General features: G+C 52.9%; 1 protein-coding gene across 2 annotated transcripts in view; it reads left to right on the top strand.

Moving 5' to 3' along the window:
• The window catches only part of DHRS3 (dehydrogenase/reductase 3), a 43,112-nt gene extending 25,456 nt beyond the window's left edge, over positions 1–17,656 (top strand). For both annotated transcript variants that reach the window (XM_047791906.1, XM_047791908.1), the window contains exons 2-6: positions 7,368–7,511; positions 8,487–8,606; positions 8,967–9,205; positions 14,114–14,239; positions 17,156–17,656. In XM_047791906.1, the coding sequence (XP_047647862.1) occupies positions 7,368–7,511; positions 8,487–8,606; positions 8,967–9,205; positions 14,114–14,239; positions 17,156–17,240 (714 nt within the window). In that variant the 3' untranslated portion in view covers positions 17,241–17,656. The remainder of the gene's footprint in view (positions 1–7,367; positions 7,512–8,486; positions 8,607–8,966; positions 9,206–14,113; positions 14,240–17,155) is intronic.
• The last annotated feature ends 487 nt before the right edge of the window (positions 17,657–18,143 follow it).

The following is an 18,143-nucleotide window of genomic DNA, read 5'->3' as shown; positions in this document are numbered from 1 at the left end:
ACTTTTGATGCTGGTCTCCTCCTTCCTGGGCCAACAGTGTGGACCATGGGGGGTCTTCTAAGTCCCATAGAAGGACAGGAATGGGGTGGTCTCCAAGATTCTGGAGTTCAGCCCTGGTTAAGCCTGTGTCCCCAGGCGACGCAGAGAAGCCCCCGGTGGGGTCTTCCAGGCACCCCTCACCCCTGTGACTCCAGTTTAGTGGAGTTTAATGGGATCTCTTGCGAGCAAAGGGGGATCTAGTTCTGTTCCTAGGTTAATAATAATAGTAGCAGTAGTACTGAAAATAATAGCCAGCATTTATCAGGTCCTTCCTTCATCCTCCCAGCCATCCTTCCAAGCAGGGGCTTTGTCACCTTAATTTACAGAGGCGTTAAATGGCTTTGCCAAGTTTGTGTTAAGTGGTAGATCAGAGAATTTAACCCAGGCAGGCAGTCTGGCCCTTGAGCCGATGTTTAGGCCACTCATTCTAGGAGGGGGAAAGAGGAAGAGAGAGAGAGAGGGAGGTCTCTTTTTGGAAGTACATAGGGATGCGAAGGAGGAGAAAGCTCGGGATGTAACTTACACTCTTCGCACACCTGCTGAGCACGTGCGTGTTGGTGTTTCACATATCACCTGCCCGCCCTCAGGCACGTCCACTGAGCTCCTCGTGGCCGCTCTGCTTTCAGCCGACATGCATCGGTTTTGCTGCGTGCTTTTCCCATCTGGCCACGGGATGGGTTTTTGTTCGCATCCTCCTGCTGGAGGTGCTGAGCGTGGAGGAGAGCTGTTGTCCTCCAGGCTGTGACCTGCTCACCCCTACCCACCCTGCCATGGCTGGGGGGTCCCTGGTGGGGACTTTCCTTCTGAGAAGCCAACTCAGCACTGCTCTGCTCCCAGCACGGGGCCCGTGGGACAACCTATCCAGGGACTTGGATCTTTCAGGGGCTGCCAATTATAAACAGATGCTCCTCCTGGGACCTGCCCAGAGACCACGCAGCTCATGTCTTTGGTGGGACTACACGCCACAGCTGAGGTCCAGCCGTGAGTGCCAGGGCCAGGCATTAGCGTGAGCCCCTCTGGGTGATAACATCAAGGCGGGTGGAGGCATTCAGTTTTCTTTGGTCGGCAGGTTTTTCTAGAGGTCTCCTGGGGCCAGTGCCATGGGATAGCACTCGTTGGCTTTTACTCTGTACCTGGCCCAAGCTGGATGCCGAGGTTACAGATGAAGAGGACCCTCTGGAGGTCCTCTCGAGCTCATGGGGGAGGCAGGGGTGTCCACAAACAGACCCAGCACACTCACACCTGTGCACTATTAACGGTATGAACAAGGGTTGGCATTGGCACTTGGGAACATGAATTCTGAGTCACACTGCGCCTCTGCTTAGAAGCGGTATGATCTTGGGCAAGTCATTGTACCTGTCTGAGCTTCACCTGTAGATTGGAAGAAGTAATCATACCTCTCATGGGATTGTGAGGATAAGAGGAGAAAACACTTGGCAGGCACGGTGCCTGCCCCATGAAAGGGGCTCAGTAGATGTTAGCCATTGTATAGTGGTGTTCTTGTTGCAGAGGTGATGGAAGGAACAGCCAGGGAAGCTTCAGAATTGAGGGGGCATTCAAGTGGGGTTCTGCGGGATGAATAGGAGTCCACAAGTAGCCTTGACATTTGAAACAGAGAAAAATAGTCTGTACTGGGCACTGGCTTGGGCGGCAGAGAACCTGGGATGGGAGAGATTTAATTCCTGCCCTCCCAGGAACAGAATGTAGACTCACAATGGTGAGACAGGGCCAAGAGCAGTGTGTAATGAATGCATATAAACCAGGGAGCCTGGAGCTCCAGAGAGCTCCTTCATACATTCACTCAGCCCTGGGGAGGGGCTTGCAAGCAGACAGTTACCTCACGATGGATGGGAGGTGTGCAGAGGCGCTGCCAGGGGCCTGGGGAGCAAGTGGGAGTTGGACCCACAGTTCTGGCTCGCCCATGTGGAAGTGGTCTGTTTTGGAAATGACCTGTGGGTAGCTTTTATTCTGTCCTCTTTTTTTTTTTTTTCTTTTTTTAAGAACATCAGTGATGGGAGTTCCCATCGTGGCGCAGTGGTTAACAAATCTGACTAGGAACCATGAGGTTGCAAGTTCGATCCCTGGCCTTGCTCAGTGGGTTAAGGATCTGGCATTGCCATGAGCTGTGGTGTAGGTCGCAGACGCGGCTCGGATCCCATGTTGGTGTGGCTGTGGTGAAGGCCGGCGGCTACAGCTCCGATTCGACCCCTGGCCTGGGAACCTCCATATGCCGCAGGAACAGCGCTAAAAAAGGCAAAAAGACAATAAAATAAAATAAAATAAAAATGCAAAAATAAAAGAACATCAGTGATGGTACCTGTCCTTTAGACAAGTGTAGCGAAGCAGCACTCTGATCCCACCAGAGACCACCCCTGTTCCTATGTACCCCGGTGACATCCACCTGCTTTTTACGCTTTTAGAGCAGAGATTATCTTCCACGGATAATGCTGCCTCCTTTCCTTCTGACCTATTGCCGTGGCGTGAACTCTCAGCAGTCTAGTGGCTGCAGAAGCGAGTATATGAAGGGGCTGTGCTGTGATTTTCTCAGCTCTTCTTCTCCATGAGACATGATAACAGAAAGCACATGCTGAACACTAGGTGGGTGACCGCTTCTGCATGCTAATCCCCACAAGACCCTATAAAGAGAGGACTGTGAATCCCAGCTCTGCCCCTTGATTGCTGTGTGACCTCAGACAAGTTGCTTAGCCTCTCTGAGGTACAGTTTCCTTAGATATACAATGGCCATGATATAGCCACCTCAGAAACGCCTCACTTTCAGCGGCATTCCCCCACTTACTCTTCATCTTGTTTGCTCCTTCCCTTGCTGCCTCCCTGAGCAAGGGCTGTATCTGTCTTGTCTTCCGTGAAGTCCCCACAAGGGCACAGCATGTGCTGATGAGCAGACACCTGAGGCTGTGGACCTGGAGGGAGAGGAGCTGAGGATGGGTGGGAATAAACATGGGTCTGAGGACATTTGGGATTTGGGAGCAGAATTCCCAAAGCTCAGAAGAAAAATCCCATGGTGCCTAGGGTTTCAGGGGTGCATCTGTGGAGGACAAAGTCTCCAGCCCCCTGCCCCCCAGTGAGTGTGACTTGGGACAACTGAATTTAGCTCCTTTGAGCCAGTGTCCTCAGCCGCAAAAAGTGGATCATGAGAGCCTTCAGCTTTGGGCACAGCTCCGAGGGAGAAGAGGGTGCAATCTTGGCCAGGAGCCCCCGACTGGGCAGGGCAGCCGTGTCCAGTGTGGCTCCCGCCTGCGGGGGGTCCCCCTTCCCTCCTCACGGGGACAGAAGCTAGCCTTTGCCCCCAAGGGGAGGAGAGGCCAGGAGGTGTCAAGCCCCCTGAGCTCTTATTTTATAAACCTGGCTTAAGAGTAAATCCCTGGGCTGCTGACCCTCCCCAGCTGCTCCCTGTCCTGGGAGTCAATTAAGAGGCCTCCGTGTTGGGTTCCAAGGGCTCATAAATCTGTCCCCTCCCCGGGAGGGCTGCTGACCCCATGCCCCTCTCAGACCCCTGCCTCCCGCCTGCCCAGCCCTCACCCCCGTTCAGGCACCAGGTGGGACTCCTGTCCTGTCAGCTGTGTGGGGTCACATCTAGGCCTGCTGAGCTGTACCTACCCGTTTCCTGGTCGGTGACTCTGGGTGCCCAGAGGGGTCTGGGCACAGGACTGGAGGAGGAGGAAGAGGGACAGTGGCTGCAGCAGCTCCAGCCCAGCAGCACCTACCCAAGAAGGGCCTCCATTCCCTCCACTAGGCTCTCTCCCTCGGCTCCCACCCCAATGGCTCAGTTATTTGAAGGATCCGTCAAGGTGCCCAGCCCTGGTCATCTTGTCACCATGGAGAAGCGCCTGGGTCCTAAGATGGGAACATGTCCAAGGACTCTGAGCAGCCCTCAGGGGTTGGAGGAAATGCACAGCAATGCAAAGGCTGCACATGTGCACACACACACACACACACACACGAGCTTACATGTACGCACAGAAGGGACACACGGCGAGGCACACACACACTAGCCTAAACCCTGTTTTTGTCAGAGGCTAACCCCCTGCCCTGCCTCAAGGGTCCCAGCCTCCAACCTGGCTTCTTGTCCTCGTGGTTCCGCCCAGGCTGGTTCTGGGGCCCTGATGAAACTTCAGGTCTCACTGACTCTTGTTCTAAATAGCCTCTTTATTGAAGGTTCGGGATCTCTACATGGCTCAGTCAAGGAAACTGGGCCTATCTCCATCTCAGAGAGGCTGTTTAACCACCTCCCACCCTGTGCCACCTGCAGCCCTGAACTTTCATTCATTCACTCAACAAACAGCACTGAGATATGAAATGAAGAAGGCAGAATCAAGGCCCTTAGGGAGCTCCCAGCTCAGAGGGGTGGCGTGAGAAGGACAGAAAGCAGACCTGTCACAGTGCCGGGGACGGGTGGGGGCTCTGAGCAGAGCACATGAGGAGGCCTGTCATCCAGACTGCCAGGGGCATTTTCAACAGACTCCGAAAGGAAATGGCCAAACCTCAGTGTTCTGCCTGAGTGAATTCCCCACACACGGATAACAGAGGGGTACAGCCTTCATTTCACCAGTCTCACTCCAGCCCCTGTTTCCCCTTCCAGGGCATCCTTCCAGCCATGCAGACAGTGCTTGCCTCCCCGGGCCCCTGTCTGCCGTTTCCTTATGCTCCCAGGCGTCTGGGTGCCCACATCATCCAACAAGCGGCCACCCCCACTTTAAGCTTCCCTTCTCCTCCAACTTATCCATGAGTCCTCAGAGCCCTGAAGGCACCTCTCTGTGTCAGCCAGAGCCATACAAACCCTGGGGTCCTGTTCCCATATGAGCTGGAGGCAGGATGGGGTTAGGCAGGGACCAAAGCAGGAGAAAGGACCTTCACCTCAGTGTGACATGCTCAGAAATTAGAAGGATGAATGATGGGGTGGGTTGGAGTGGATAGAAGGATGAGAGGATGGATAGATGAGTGGATGGACGGGTGGGTGGGTGGGTGGGTGGATGGGTGGATATATGAATGAGCAGATAGGTGGATGGGTGGGTGGGTGGATAGATGAATGAACAGGTGGATGGATGGATAAGTGGGTGGATGAATGGATGGATGGATGAGCAGGTGAGTGGGTGGATGGATGAATGAGCAGATGGATGGATGGATGGATGAGTGGGTAGATGTGGGTGGACGGATGGATGGATGAGTGGAGTGGATGGATGGGTGGGTGGATGGATGGATAGAAGGATGGATGAGTGGATGGAGGAATGAGTGGATGGATGCATGGTGGGTGGGTGGATGGAGGAATAGATGAATGAGCGGATGGGTGGGTGGGCGGATGAACGGATGGGTGGATAGATGAATGGAAAGTTGAGAGGAAGAAAAAATGGATTGAGTGGGGGGATAGATGGATGTGGGGAAGGAGGAGTAGACAAACCAACAAAGGAGGATGGATGGAAACTTGGGTGACAATGATGACATGGCAACAGTGGGCTCTTATCCCCAATTGCCTTCCTAAAACGGAATTTTCTTTCCTTCTTCTCCATGAAGGGAATCGCCCCAGCCTCACCTGGGGGAACACATTCTAAGTCTGATGTGAGTGCAACAGACAAGAAAGTGTCCCTTGGAGCCTGTCTAATTGCAGTCCGTTTGCTCTTGACGGATTTTTGTGGTCATGGAGAGAGGCTGATGGAATTCTCCCTTCTAAAGCCCTTCCTGTACTTCAAGACTTCAATTAAAAGAAATCAAGCAGTTAGGCAAGGTGGGGGTTTTCAAACTGGTCTTTCCTAGAGAGGTTTCAGGGCTTGAAAGAACACTTTTATTTTCCTTTAAGAAATATTTTGAAAGTTTTAAAAACTAATACAAAAAAAAGTCAAATCGTGGGGGCCACCAACGCCTTTGTGGGTCCCACCCATTTTGTGCCCTTCGTGATTATGTGAAAGTTCAGAGACCTCAAGGTAAACAACTGATAAACCGTTATCACCAGCAACTGCTTATCTGTGTGACTTTTCTCTGTACCGAGTCCCAGAGCAAAAGAGAGAAATCAGTTAGATTCTGGTCTGGTGTGAGTGGAGTTATATCCCCCACTCCCTTGAAAATGTTTGCCTTCCCAGCACAGCCTTTAGCCTTTCTGCTCTCATCTGTCACTTTTAGAGTAAGCAAATAGGGAGTTGGACGTGTAATTTATTCCTTTGACTGGTTTCACATATTGGGGTTTCTGTGTCAGGTTTTCTTTTGAAAGGAGGAACTTCATTGATAATTTTAAAAAGAAAGAGAAGAACCAAAAATAGAAACCCATTAGATTAATCCCTAAGGAGGCTTTTATCTCTTCCGTCTCTGATTCTCTCCAGCCCCCTCTGTGCTGATTAAGCTGGGCCTCCGTTTGGGTTCCTGGTTCCACATTACCCGACCCTGGTTAGGGACCCAGCAATGTGTCATGGCAAGGGGTGTCATCTCCCAGAGGTCAAGGCTGAAAATTAGACCAGCCTCTCACCTTGAATGGCCAGACATTCATAAATTTGTCCGACTCCTTTAAGAAGTCATGTCTTGTAGCTCCTGTTGTGGCTCAGCGGGTTAAGAATCTGACCTAGTGTCCATGAGGATGCAGGTTCAATCCCTAGCCTCGTTCAGTGGGTTAAGGATCCGGCATTGCTGTGGCTGTGGTGTAGGCCAGCAGCTGTAGTTCTGATTTGACCCCTAGCCTGAGAACTTCCATATGCCTCGGGTGCAGCCATAAGAAGAGAAGAAAAAAAAAAAATTCCTGGGCTGGCCAGGGTCACCTCCTGGCGAAGTATGTCCTGAGTTTATTAGCTGCAGGGGGAGTTCGTGTTTCCTTCCCACTGGGAGCGTGGGGTCCTGTCTTCCTGGCCCTCCTCCTCCTGCCTATGACCACCGCTGGGGGGAAGGGCAGGCTTTGTTCAGCCTCCAGGCATCTCATGGCCAGAACCTTGCAGGCCATTCGTAAACATGCCTGTAGACGCCTTGGTGAGAAGGCCAGCTTGTTCCTAGCTGAGAGGGTTCTGGAACGTTGCACAAAAAACTCTGACTTGGGCTGGCAGGAGACGTCCTCCTGGAAGGAATACCTAAGAATGTCTTGCAATTGGAGGACACATCCATCAATGAAATGGGTCGTAAATGGGCTCAGAAACCCTTGGTTCCCTTCAGAATAGGCTGTATCCCTTTGAAAACAATCACATTGTAACTTTGCTTTGCCTTCTGTCTTTGCAAGGAATCAGGGAAGCCAGTCCTGGGGCGAATTACTTGAAATACTGCGTTTCTGATGGCCATCGTTGAATCACGATGGTTTCCTTACTGACCGCCCATTCAGTTCTGCTCTCTTCTCCTTCCAGATTGTTCTCTGGGGCCGGACTGAGAAATGCCTGAAGGAGACGACGGAGGAGATTCGGCAGATGGGCACCGAGTGCCACTACTTCATCTGCGACGTGGGCAACCGGGAAGAGGTGTACCAGACGGCCAAAGCTGTCCGGGAGAAGGTGAGTGGCCTGGGAGGGTCTGGCCTCAGCTCAGCTGGACATAGGGGAATGCCAGCCAAAGACAGCATTCTCACATGGCCTGGGAGAGAACTCTGCTTATGGCAGAATGGCTGTTTGCTGGGCATCTTGTGTGTGTGTGGTGGGAGGGGGGGTTCTTCTATGAAGCTGGCCCAAGTTGGGTTTGCATGTGTGCGTGTGCGTGTGTGTGTGTGTGTGTGTGTGTGTGTGTGTGTGTGTTGCAGGGGGCAGGGACTAGGGGCATAGTTGATTACACAACAGGACTAGTCATCTGTTGTCTCCTTTGGAAGTTTAGACCTTGTTAGTTTCTGTCCTAGATCGTGGGTGGCAAGTGTCCTATTGCCTTCTGGGAAAATCCACCCAGTTCCAACCATCTATTCAGACTGAGTGTGCCAGTGAGCTCCAAGAGAGCAGAAACCACCCTGTTGGTTACCTGGCACGTGGTAAATGTTAAATGTGCTTACGTAGCCATTAGCTCATTTATTACAGATGTGCTCTGTGCCGTGTGTATTATGTGCCACACATTATTTCTGATTCTCAGGACAACCCTAGTATGGTTATTAGCCCCATCTTCCAATTTTTTTTTTTAATCTTTTTAGGGTCACACCCGCAGCATATGGAAGTTCCCAGGCTAGGTGTCAAATCAGAGCCATAGCTGCTGGCCTATACCACAGCCACAGCAATGCGGGGACTCGAGCCGCATCTGTGACCTACACCACAGCTCACAGCAACACCGGATCGTTAACCCACTGGGGTGGGGCTAGGGATCAAACCTGCATCCTCATGGATACTAGTCAGGTTCACTTCTGCCAAGCCACAATGGGAACTCCCATCTTACAAATGAAGACTGATACTCCCAGAGGTGATGTGGCTGCCCGAGGCCAGGTCCCTCCCCTCCAGGTGCAGACCACTGGGGCTGGCTGCCCTAACGGCCCCATGGCCCTCTCTCACCCACAGGTGGGTGACATCACCATCCTGGTGAACAATGCCGCTGTGGTCCATGGGAAGAGCCTGATGGACAGTGACGACGATGCCCTTCTCAAGTCCCAGCATATCAACACCCTGGGCCAGTTCTGGGTAAGGTTGTCCTGAGCCAGAGCCGGCCCTGGACGTGGCAGTGACGTGTTCCTTACTTCCGGGGAGCCTGGCAGCCGTAATGGAGTGAGGCTCACCAGGGCTTGGGCTCAGGCTGGGACGGTGGGGGGACTGTCCTAGGGTAGGGTGGCTGGACAAGAGGAATGACAGGCCGGCTCAGAAGGCATCTGGACTTTCTGGAATGTGGGGCTCAGTGTCCTGGGCCCCTGCCCCTCCCATCCCAGGAAAACCCAGTCGCTAGAGTAGGTTATGTGTCCAGGATGGTGTGTTCTCCCTGAGAGCGGGCAGAGGGGCTGCTGGAAGCTGCGGCTGCTGCACGCTGACCTCCCCGCCCATCCTCAGACCACCAAGGCCTTCTTGCCGCGGATGCTGGAGCTGCAGAACGGCCACATCGTGTGTCTCAACTCCGTGCTGGCGCTTTCTGCCATCCCCGGTGCCATCGACTACTGCACGTCCAAGGCCTCAGCCTTCGCCTTCATGGAGAGCCTGACCCTGGGGCTGCTGGACTGTCCGGGGGTCAGCGCCACCACCGTGCTGCCTTTCCACACCAGCACCGAGATGTTTCAGGGCATGAGGGTCAGGTCAGTGGGAGGGGCCCCGCTCCCCTGCCCCGAGCCAAGTCCTCCAGCCGATTGGACCAGGGGAAGGCTCTTATACACCCAGAGAGAGAGAACATTTTACAACAACCCAGAAGCCCTTTATCTCTGGCTTTTGGGTCTCCTATCTCATTCTCCATCTGCGAGGCAGTGGGATGCTTTAGTGGTTTAGGGTCCGCTTCTCAGGTCAGGGGGCTTTACAAAGTACCCACGCTAAGTGCATGCAGTGGAACACTAGCCAGCTATAAGAAGAGAACAAAGCATTGATACCTGAGCAATATAGATGCATCTCGAAAGCATTACACTGAGTGAAGGAAGCCAGAGACACAAGAGTGCCTGCTGCATGACTCCATCGCTCTGAAGTTCTAGAACAGGCAAAACTGGGCTGAGGGGGTAGAAATCAGAACGACGGCCACCCCTAGAGAGAAGAGGACATAGCCTGACAGGGAGCACCAGGGAACCTTCTAGGTTTTTAGGAATGTTCTCTCTTCCCGATCTGATGGGGATTACCTTGGTAAAAGTTAATCAGACTGTACACTTAAGATGTATACCTTTTGCTGTATGCAAATTAAAGCTTTCTCTCTATATATATTATACATATATGATAAACTATCATATATTTATGGTAGTTTAAAGCAATACCAAAGCCCAACCATGCCTTTTCCAGATGAGTTAAATCCAAGGAATGGGAATCACTGGTTTATAGCTCATGCTTTGAAGCCAGGCCCCTGGGATGTATGTGACCACGGATCCAATTAGTTCGAGCTCCAGCCTCGGTTGCTAATCTGTAGAATGGGATGATGACGAGATAGTCTACCCTTGGAGTTTCGTGATCGGGAGGAAACGGGATCAGGCATGCAGCTCCCTATGTGCTACGTAGTATGTTCCCGGTAAAGGGTGCTTTAATGATGCGCACTTGTAAAGGAGCATGGGGCTACAGATAGATGAAAATGGGGAATCATCCAAAAACTATTTTCCCTGTTTTTTGCAATGCAACATACATTTTTTTTTGTCTTTTTGCCTTTTTCTAGGGCCTCTCCTGCAGCATGTGGAGGTTCCCAGGCTAGGGGTCCAATTGGAGCTGTAGCCGTCAGCCTACACCACAGCCACAGCAACGCAGGATCCGAGCCACGTCTGCAACCTACCCCACAGCTCACGGCAATGCCGGATCCTTAACCCACTGAGCAAGGCCAGGGACCGAACCTACAATCTCATGGTTCCTAGTCGGATTCATTAACCACCGAGCCACAATGGGAACTCCCAGCAACATACATTATTAATTGGCCTCCTAAATTATGTGCATTAAGCTTCTTTAAAAATGAGGATGGCGTAGAAAGTTCATCGTGAGAATTTCATAAGACAGTTGGTGGAAGGCATGTAACAGAGCTCTCCAGGTGATAATTGCTCGGTATACCTTAGTTATTATTGCTGAGTGTGGTTTTGCTGATCAAGAATCAAAACACCAGGTTTTGGAGTTCCCGTGTGGCTTAGCGGTAATGAACCCAACTAGTATCCATGAGGACTTGCGTTCAATCCCTGGCTTGCTCAGTGGGTTAAGCATCCGGCATTGCCTCGAGCTGTGGTATAGGTCACAGACACAGCTTGGATCCCGCTAGGCGGGCAGCTACAGCTCTGATTCAACCCCTAGCCTGGGAACCTCCATATGCTGCAGGTGCAGCACTAAAAAGACAAATTTTGAATCACACCTCAACTACCGTGTGATTGTGAAATCTTGACTCAGTTTTGTCACCTCTCTGAGCTCTATTTTGCTTATCTGTAACAGTGGAAATAATATTTACCTTGTAGGATTATAGGGAGGATTAGAAATAACACATGTAACATATCTAGTGCAAAGCTCAGGGCACTCGAGATACTCAGTAGCGAACTGTTGCTCTTATTATTTTTAACTAACAATAAACATCCTCATCAGCACATATGTCATTAATCTCCCCGGCAGAACGTATCTTTGGTTGTCATGGAAGCATATAGATTCTGAATTTAGAGGAGGCTGGATTCGTGTTCCATGTTGGTTTCTCCCCCGTGAGGTCCTGGTTTGTTTTCTTTTCATCTGAGAATACAGAGGGTGCTCAATAAATGCATACTGGATGGGAGTGCAGCAGTGGCGACCCGTGGATCTAATTGGGCACCCTAAGCACAGAAGTGGGAAGGGCATTCACAGACCTCTCATCCCTGCTCCCGTTTCACCTTCTGGCCTAGTTTCTTCTCCATCAGTGTGGTGTAGGTCGCAGATGCGGCTCGGATCTGGCATTGCTGTGGCTGCAGTGTAGGCCGGTGGCTACAGCTCCGATTAGACCCCTAGCCTGGGAACCTCCATATACCGCAGGTGCGGCCCTAGAAAAGACAAAAGACAAAAGACAAAAAAAAAAAAAAGAAGGAAATCCGAGGGCCACCCACCTGCAGTCATTTTTCCACAGTTGTTCAGCATGTGGGCCCAAATTGTAGGGGCCGAATCCCAGTTCTGTGTGACCTTGGGCAAGTTCCTTGGCTTTCTTGTGCCTCAGTTTCCTTGTCTCTAAGAAGGGATTGATAACAGTACCCCTGCTTCACAGATTAGGTGTGAATCAACTGCTTAGCCAACTCCTCCTGAAGGAAGAAAAGAGAAGGAAAGGAGGAAAGAAAAGAAAAGAGGAGTTCCCATCGTGGCACAGCGGAAACAAATCTGACTAGTATCCATGAGGATGCGGGTTCGAGCCCTGGCCTCGCTCAGTGGGTTAAGGATCCGGCGTTGCCATGAGCTGTGGTGTAGGTCGCAGACGCAGCTCGGATCCCCTGTGGCTGTGGCTGTGGTGTAGGCCGGCAGCTGCAGCTCCAATTCAACCCCTAGCCTGGGAACCTCCATATGCTGCGGGTGCGTCCCTAGAAAGCAAAAAAATAAAAATAAGTATAAATAAATAAATAAGATAAGGAAAGGAAAGGAAAAGCAAAACAAAGCATTGGCTTCCTCCCCAACCATGCTCAGCTGTTTCCCAGCACTGAGGGTGGGAGGCAGAGGTCTAGGACAAAACCGATGGGCTTTCCTGGCAAGGGTGGCCATGTTGGAGGGGGCTGTTCTTTGTAAATTGCTGTTTACTGATCATCTATGCTCCAGCCACACCAAAGCTTTACAAACCCTGCCGCATTTTCCCACTCCCTCAACCCGCACCTGCAACCCTGTGAGAGCCCTTATCCCCATTTCCCAGATGAGGGAACTGAGGCTACTTGCTCAAGGCCACACCGGCTGAGTGCACTCTTTCAGGGGTCTCTGCTGCCTTGTGGGAGTTAATGGCTCTGCCAGTTCCCTGTGTAGACACCCCACCCACTGCCAAGAGAAAGGAAAAAGGCATCCCCTGGGTTAGGTTCTCCGGGGTAGGGGTTACCAGGAAGGGTGCCCTGAACCCAGGGACCTTGGTCTCTCCATCTTGTCTTCCTGACCCCCCGGCAGCGGGACTGGCCCAGGTGGGGGCTGGAAACCCAGACTGTCCAGGGTGTCTATGGGGTTCCTGTGTCATGAATCGCCTCACACGTTCCTCACCACAAGACCCCCAAGGCCGGCCGTGGCCGACGGTAGGTCCTGGGCGTCTTGGCAGCATATGGTGACAGCCAAGGAAGCCCAGCGTGGAGGGTGAGCTCCATGGACTCTAAGGCCAACCCAGCTCACACCAGGGGTCCCGGAGTCGCCTTTTCTCAGGGCGACATCAGGCCCAGGGGACTCCTCAGCCTCAGTCCTCCTGGTGCAGAGCAGCTGACCAGCCCCTGTGGGACCAAGGTCGGAGCCGGCAGCCTCAGCCCTGCACCTGGAGGTCCAGGAGGGGCGGGACAAGCAGTAGGCAGGGGAGGGCAGGGACAGCACTGAACTGGGGCTCCTTTGGACCTGGTTTGAATCCCCAGTCCCCCACCTGCTCCCCAGAGCCTCAGCTTCCTTCTCTGTCGATTGGAGCAAAGGATGCCTGTTGAGCACTTAGCCCAGGCACTGAGGCACTGAGGGAGCATCCCCTTTGGGCATCAGGTCAGATGCCTCTGAACAGGTGTGAGAAGTCCCCAGTGTTTGCTTATTCAGCCATTCATTCATTCACCCCCCCGGGGATACGCTCTGCAAATACGTGAATGAATCAATGAATCAAGGAGTGAGCGTGTGAACCAGCAAGCAGGGCAGAAAAGGGTGTCCCTGGCAGAGCCCCAGCCTCCAGGATGGGGCGGACACAGCTGGGGAACGCCACGTCCTCCACCCCTTCAGCAAGCATTTATTGAGCACCTGCTATGTCCTGGACCCAGGGCGCACACCAGGGAGCAAGACCGACCAGACCTCTGGCCCTGGGGAACTCACGGGCTGCTGGGGGAGACAGGCCGTTCCCAGGAAACAAGCAGACAGGCAGGGTCATTCTAGATGTGATACGTCCCTGTTATCACGGGGACAAGAGCAGAGGCCACTCTCAGTGGACAGCAGGAGAGAGCCAAGGTGATGGGACAACTGGCAAAAGGCCCCGAGATGGGAACGATGTTAAGTGACAGTATAGGCCGGGACAGCTGGGGCAGAGTGAGAAGGGCAGTGGGGCCCAGAGGGAAAAGGGCTGAAGACAGGGTGGCGGGGAGGGGGTGCGGGGGGAGCAGGGCAGTGACAGGAGGAGTGGGGCCTTAAGGAGCCCTCTGAAGTGCTCTGAGAAGCCAGGGTGGGTGGGCTGGGAGGCCTCAAGGGGAGACTCCCTGGGAGGAGGGGTGAGAGGCTCCTGACATGTCTGGGGGAGGCTGGGGAGCAGGGAGAGTGTTCCAAATGAGACTCAGGTCTCCCACTCGGGAGCAGCCAGAGCCATGACCCTGACATGGGCGCCTCGGGGGTCTTACAGCGGGAGCACCTGCTCCTTAGGAGAAACCCACACTGTCTCTTCCTGCGGGCAGGTTCCCCAACCTCTTCCCCCCCCTGAAGCCGGAGACGGTGGCCCGGAGGACGGTGGAAGCTGTGCAGCTCAATCAGACCCTCCTCCTGCTCCCGTGGACCATGCATGTCCTCATTATCTTGAAAAGGTACGGGGCCGGGGGAGGAAGCGCTGGGTCAGGCTCGTGCTGGCCGTTTCCCCTGCTCCACACAGACTCGGGTGGAGAAGAGGCCTTGGGCAAGAGCAAGTGCCCTGTGATCAATTAGTCATGTCTGCTGTGGGCGTGAAAAAGAGGAGCGGCGGCCTGTGTGGCATGGATTGACTGTCCTTACAACAGAGCGGTAGTTCTCAAACATGTTGGGCTCAGGACCCCTTTACCATCTTGAAAATTACTGAAGAACCCTGGGAGTTGCCCCTGTGGCTCAGCAGGTTAAGGACCTGGCATTGTCTCTGTGGCAGCACAGGTTCAATCCCCAGCCCAGTGCCGTGGGTTAAGGATCCAGTGTTGCCAAAGCTGTGGCTCGGAATCATTCCCTGGCCTGGGAACTTGCATATGCCACAGATGCGACCATTAAAAAAAAAATTATTGAAGAACCCAAAGAGTTTTGTGTATGTGAATTGTACCTATTACATTAGAAATTAAAACCGAGAAAAAGATTTATAGGATTTATACATTTATTCACTTGTAAGTAGCAATCATGAATCTATTCAGGGGTAATATAAGTGATATTTTTATGAAAAGTAAGTATATTTCCCTCTCAAAAAAGAATGTAGTAAAAGAATAACATTGCTGAACATTTTTTGCAAAGCTTTTTATTATCTGACTTAATTGAAGACAAATGGATGCTCATATCTGCTTCTGATTTTAGTCTGTGATGCTGTAGGTTGTGGAGCCTCTGGAAAACTCAACTGTATACTTGTGAGAGAATGAGGGTAAAAAAGTCAAACCGGAGTTTCCTGGTGGCTCGCTGGGTTAAGGATCTGGTGTTGTCACTGCTGTGGCTGGGATTTGATCCCTAGCCAGGGAACTTTTGCATATCATGGGCAAGGCCAAAGGAAAAAAAAAAAAAAGGTCAAATCCCATCTCAGTATTATAATAAAATAGTTTGAGAGTTCCCGTTGTGGCACAGTGGAACTGAATCTGACTGGTATCCATGAGGATGTGGGTTCAATCCCTGGCCTTGCTCAGTGGGTCACGGACCCAGCATTGCTGTGAGTTGTGGTGTAGGTCAAAGACGCAGCTTGGATCCCGCGTTGCTATGGCTGTGGTGTAGGTTGGCAGCTGTAGCACGTTTGGCCCTAAAAAGCAAGAAAAAAAAGCAAAAATACTTTGACCTCACAGACAGAACTCTGAAGAAATCTCAAGTACCCTCCAAGGGTTCCTGGGCCACACTTTGAGAACTACTGTTCTAGAGACGAACTCCCAGGCCTTGGCAAGTTGAATGGGGTGGGGAGGACAGGGGTCTCAATGTCAAAGGCTCAGGAGTCACAGAAAGGTCGCCGTGCTCGTCAGGTGGGGGTTTCCAGGGCAGGCCACCTTGGGAGGTGGGCTTTACACAGGAGACCACCCTCCAGAATTTGCCCAGCATCTCTTCCCTAGAATGTTCCAGACTCTGGGCAGCAACCCCTGCACGTTCTAGCCCCCCACTGAAGGGGCCGTTCCAGGGGCCCCAAGCTCAGTTTCCCTGGGCCTCTCATGCTGCCAGGAAAGCCTCTGCCTGGAGCCCCGAGTGCCCGTGGTCTCTTGGCTCCTCTGGGTCCCCCACCCCCCAGCTGACTGAACCCCTCTGACCTGAAAGGCCTTTCCGGGAAGTGAAGCACCCGAGTGCCTTTATCAGATATCAGCCCCCGGGAAACCAGGTTCCCCTCTGGTGGGGACAGGAGGCCCGGGCATGCAGGCGACTCCTCGGCCTCCCTCAGCGCATCCTGACTGTTGCTGAGATGCTCCTTGTGTGCCTCCGGGAGCCTCTAGGAGTCCAGGGACTGGGATCCTCACCAAAGCCAAGCTGACCGTCCACCTCAGGGAGCTTCTTAGATGCCTTTGGGAACCTTCTAGAAAAAAGCTGGTTTGCCTAGAACACCTCAGCAGTCTCCGCAGTGAACCTCAGCCTACATTTCTTTTCTACCCACACCACTTTCCCACAGGAAACAGAGGCCACTTCCTCCCCATGGCCTGCGCTGGGCCCCGTCACCTCCCCCGAGAGAAATCTGCAGGCTCAACTCTAGTGCCACCACCCCCCGGGCAGCCTTCCAGATCACTCCAGCTGGAAATGAGGCTTTCCTATCCTGCACTTAGGGTGCAATTTGACTCAAAAGATGGGCCCTGTGCTGAGGGCTGGGGTCAGAGGTGAAATATCTACCCCAGAGGCACTCAAGGGGCTGACAAACAGCAGCCCCAGGGCTCACTGAGAAGCACAGGAAAGGCCTAGGGGTGAGTCCGGGAGGTATCCCTGGAGGAGGTGACACCCAGTACCTAACTCCTCAGGCCCACATAATACATAGGGTTTGAATAAGTGGCATTTGGAGTTAATTGAGCTCTGAGATACCTAACGGGCCTTAAAATGCTAAGAATGTGGCTTTGAGGGAGTTCCCGTCATGGCTCAGTGGTTAACGAATCCGACTAGGAACTATGAAGTTGTGGGTTCGATCCCTGGCCTCACTCAGTGGGTTAAGGATCCAGCGTGGCTGTGAGCTGTGGTGTGGGTCGCAGACATAGCTCGGATCCCACGTTCCTGTGGCTCTGGTGTAGGCTGGCGGCTATAGCACTGATTAGACCCCTAGCCTGGGAACCTCCATATGCTGCAGGTGCATAGAAAAAGACAAAGACAAAAAAAAAAAAAAAAGAATGTGGCTTTGAAAGCTTGTTTCTATCACCCACCCTGTACCTTGTAAACAGCTATTTATCCACTTACTTGAAAGCCCTCCCTCCATGGAGGGGGGCGGGTAGTGGAGGGACCTGGTGTGTGTCGGAGAGGGGATGCGGTAGGCTTAGGGGACCTGTCACTCTGCTACCCAGCCACTGGTCCCCCACTGACCATCTCCTCCTCTCCCTCCCCCTCCCCAGCATACTCCCACAGGCTGCCCTCGAGGAGATCCACAGATTCTCAGGAACCTACACCTGCATGAACACTTTCAAAGGGCGCACCTAAAAGCAGAACGCAGGGACGGGCTCGAAAGCTGCGGAACCAGCAGGGACTGGGCACCCAGGCGCACGCCCACGCACCCGCCCCTTGGCACACTTCTGCTGGGTGAGCAGGACTGCTCCTGTCCTGGGGAAGAATCCGGCAGTACCCCCAGGCCAGCCCCAGGACCTTTGCACAGGACCAATGGGCATAACTCTGACACCCGTGGGGAGGCAGGAAACCAGCCAGCAGCCGCCTTGACACTTTTGTATGTTTCTGATTCTCTAGAGTTTATTGTTAAATTGCTTCTCGAGTCTAATGCACATTTCCAGGAGGCTCTGTGCCCATGTGCTCCTCCTCCCCCTCCAAAATCCACGCATCCTCAGCTTGTGCAAACTGGTTGAACAGCAGGAACACAAAATAAAGAGAGATGGCTTTTGCGAGTTCCTTTGTTGATATCCTTGATGTCTGGTCCTTAGCGGGCAAGTGGGTGTGGGGAGAACCTGGCCCAACCATAGCAGCCCACCCTTTCAGAGGGAATTGGTCTTGGAGCTCCCGTGGTGGTGCAGTGGAAATGAATTCAACTAGGAACCATGAGGTTGTGGGTTCGATCCCTGGCTTTGCTCAGTGGGTTAAGGATCCGGCATTGCCTTGAGCTGTGGTGTAGGTCGCAGACGTGGCTCAGATCTGCTGTTGCTGTGCCTGTGGTGTAGGGCCGGCAGCGGTAGCTCCAATTCAATCCCCAGCCTGGGAACCTCCATGTGCCGTGGGTGCAGTCCTAAAAAGACAGAAAAAAAAAAAAAGAGAGAGAGAGAGAATTGGTCTCCTCGGGGTCCCCAGCTGCCAGAAGTGGAGTGGGTGAGAAGGAGGCAGAGATCAGGAGATAAACTGGAGCCCATGCCTAGGCAGGGGACATGGTTTCCTGCCAGC

Source organism: Phacochoerus africanus, chromosome 8, assembly GCF_016906955.1.
Source record: "Phacochoerus africanus isolate WHEZ1 chromosome 8, ROS_Pafr_v1, whole genome shotgun sequence".
Taxonomy (NCBI): domain Eukaryota; kingdom Metazoa; phylum Chordata; class Mammalia; order Artiodactyla; family Suidae; genus Phacochoerus; species Phacochoerus africanus.
This window is presented reverse-complemented; position numbering and strand designations above follow the sequence as displayed.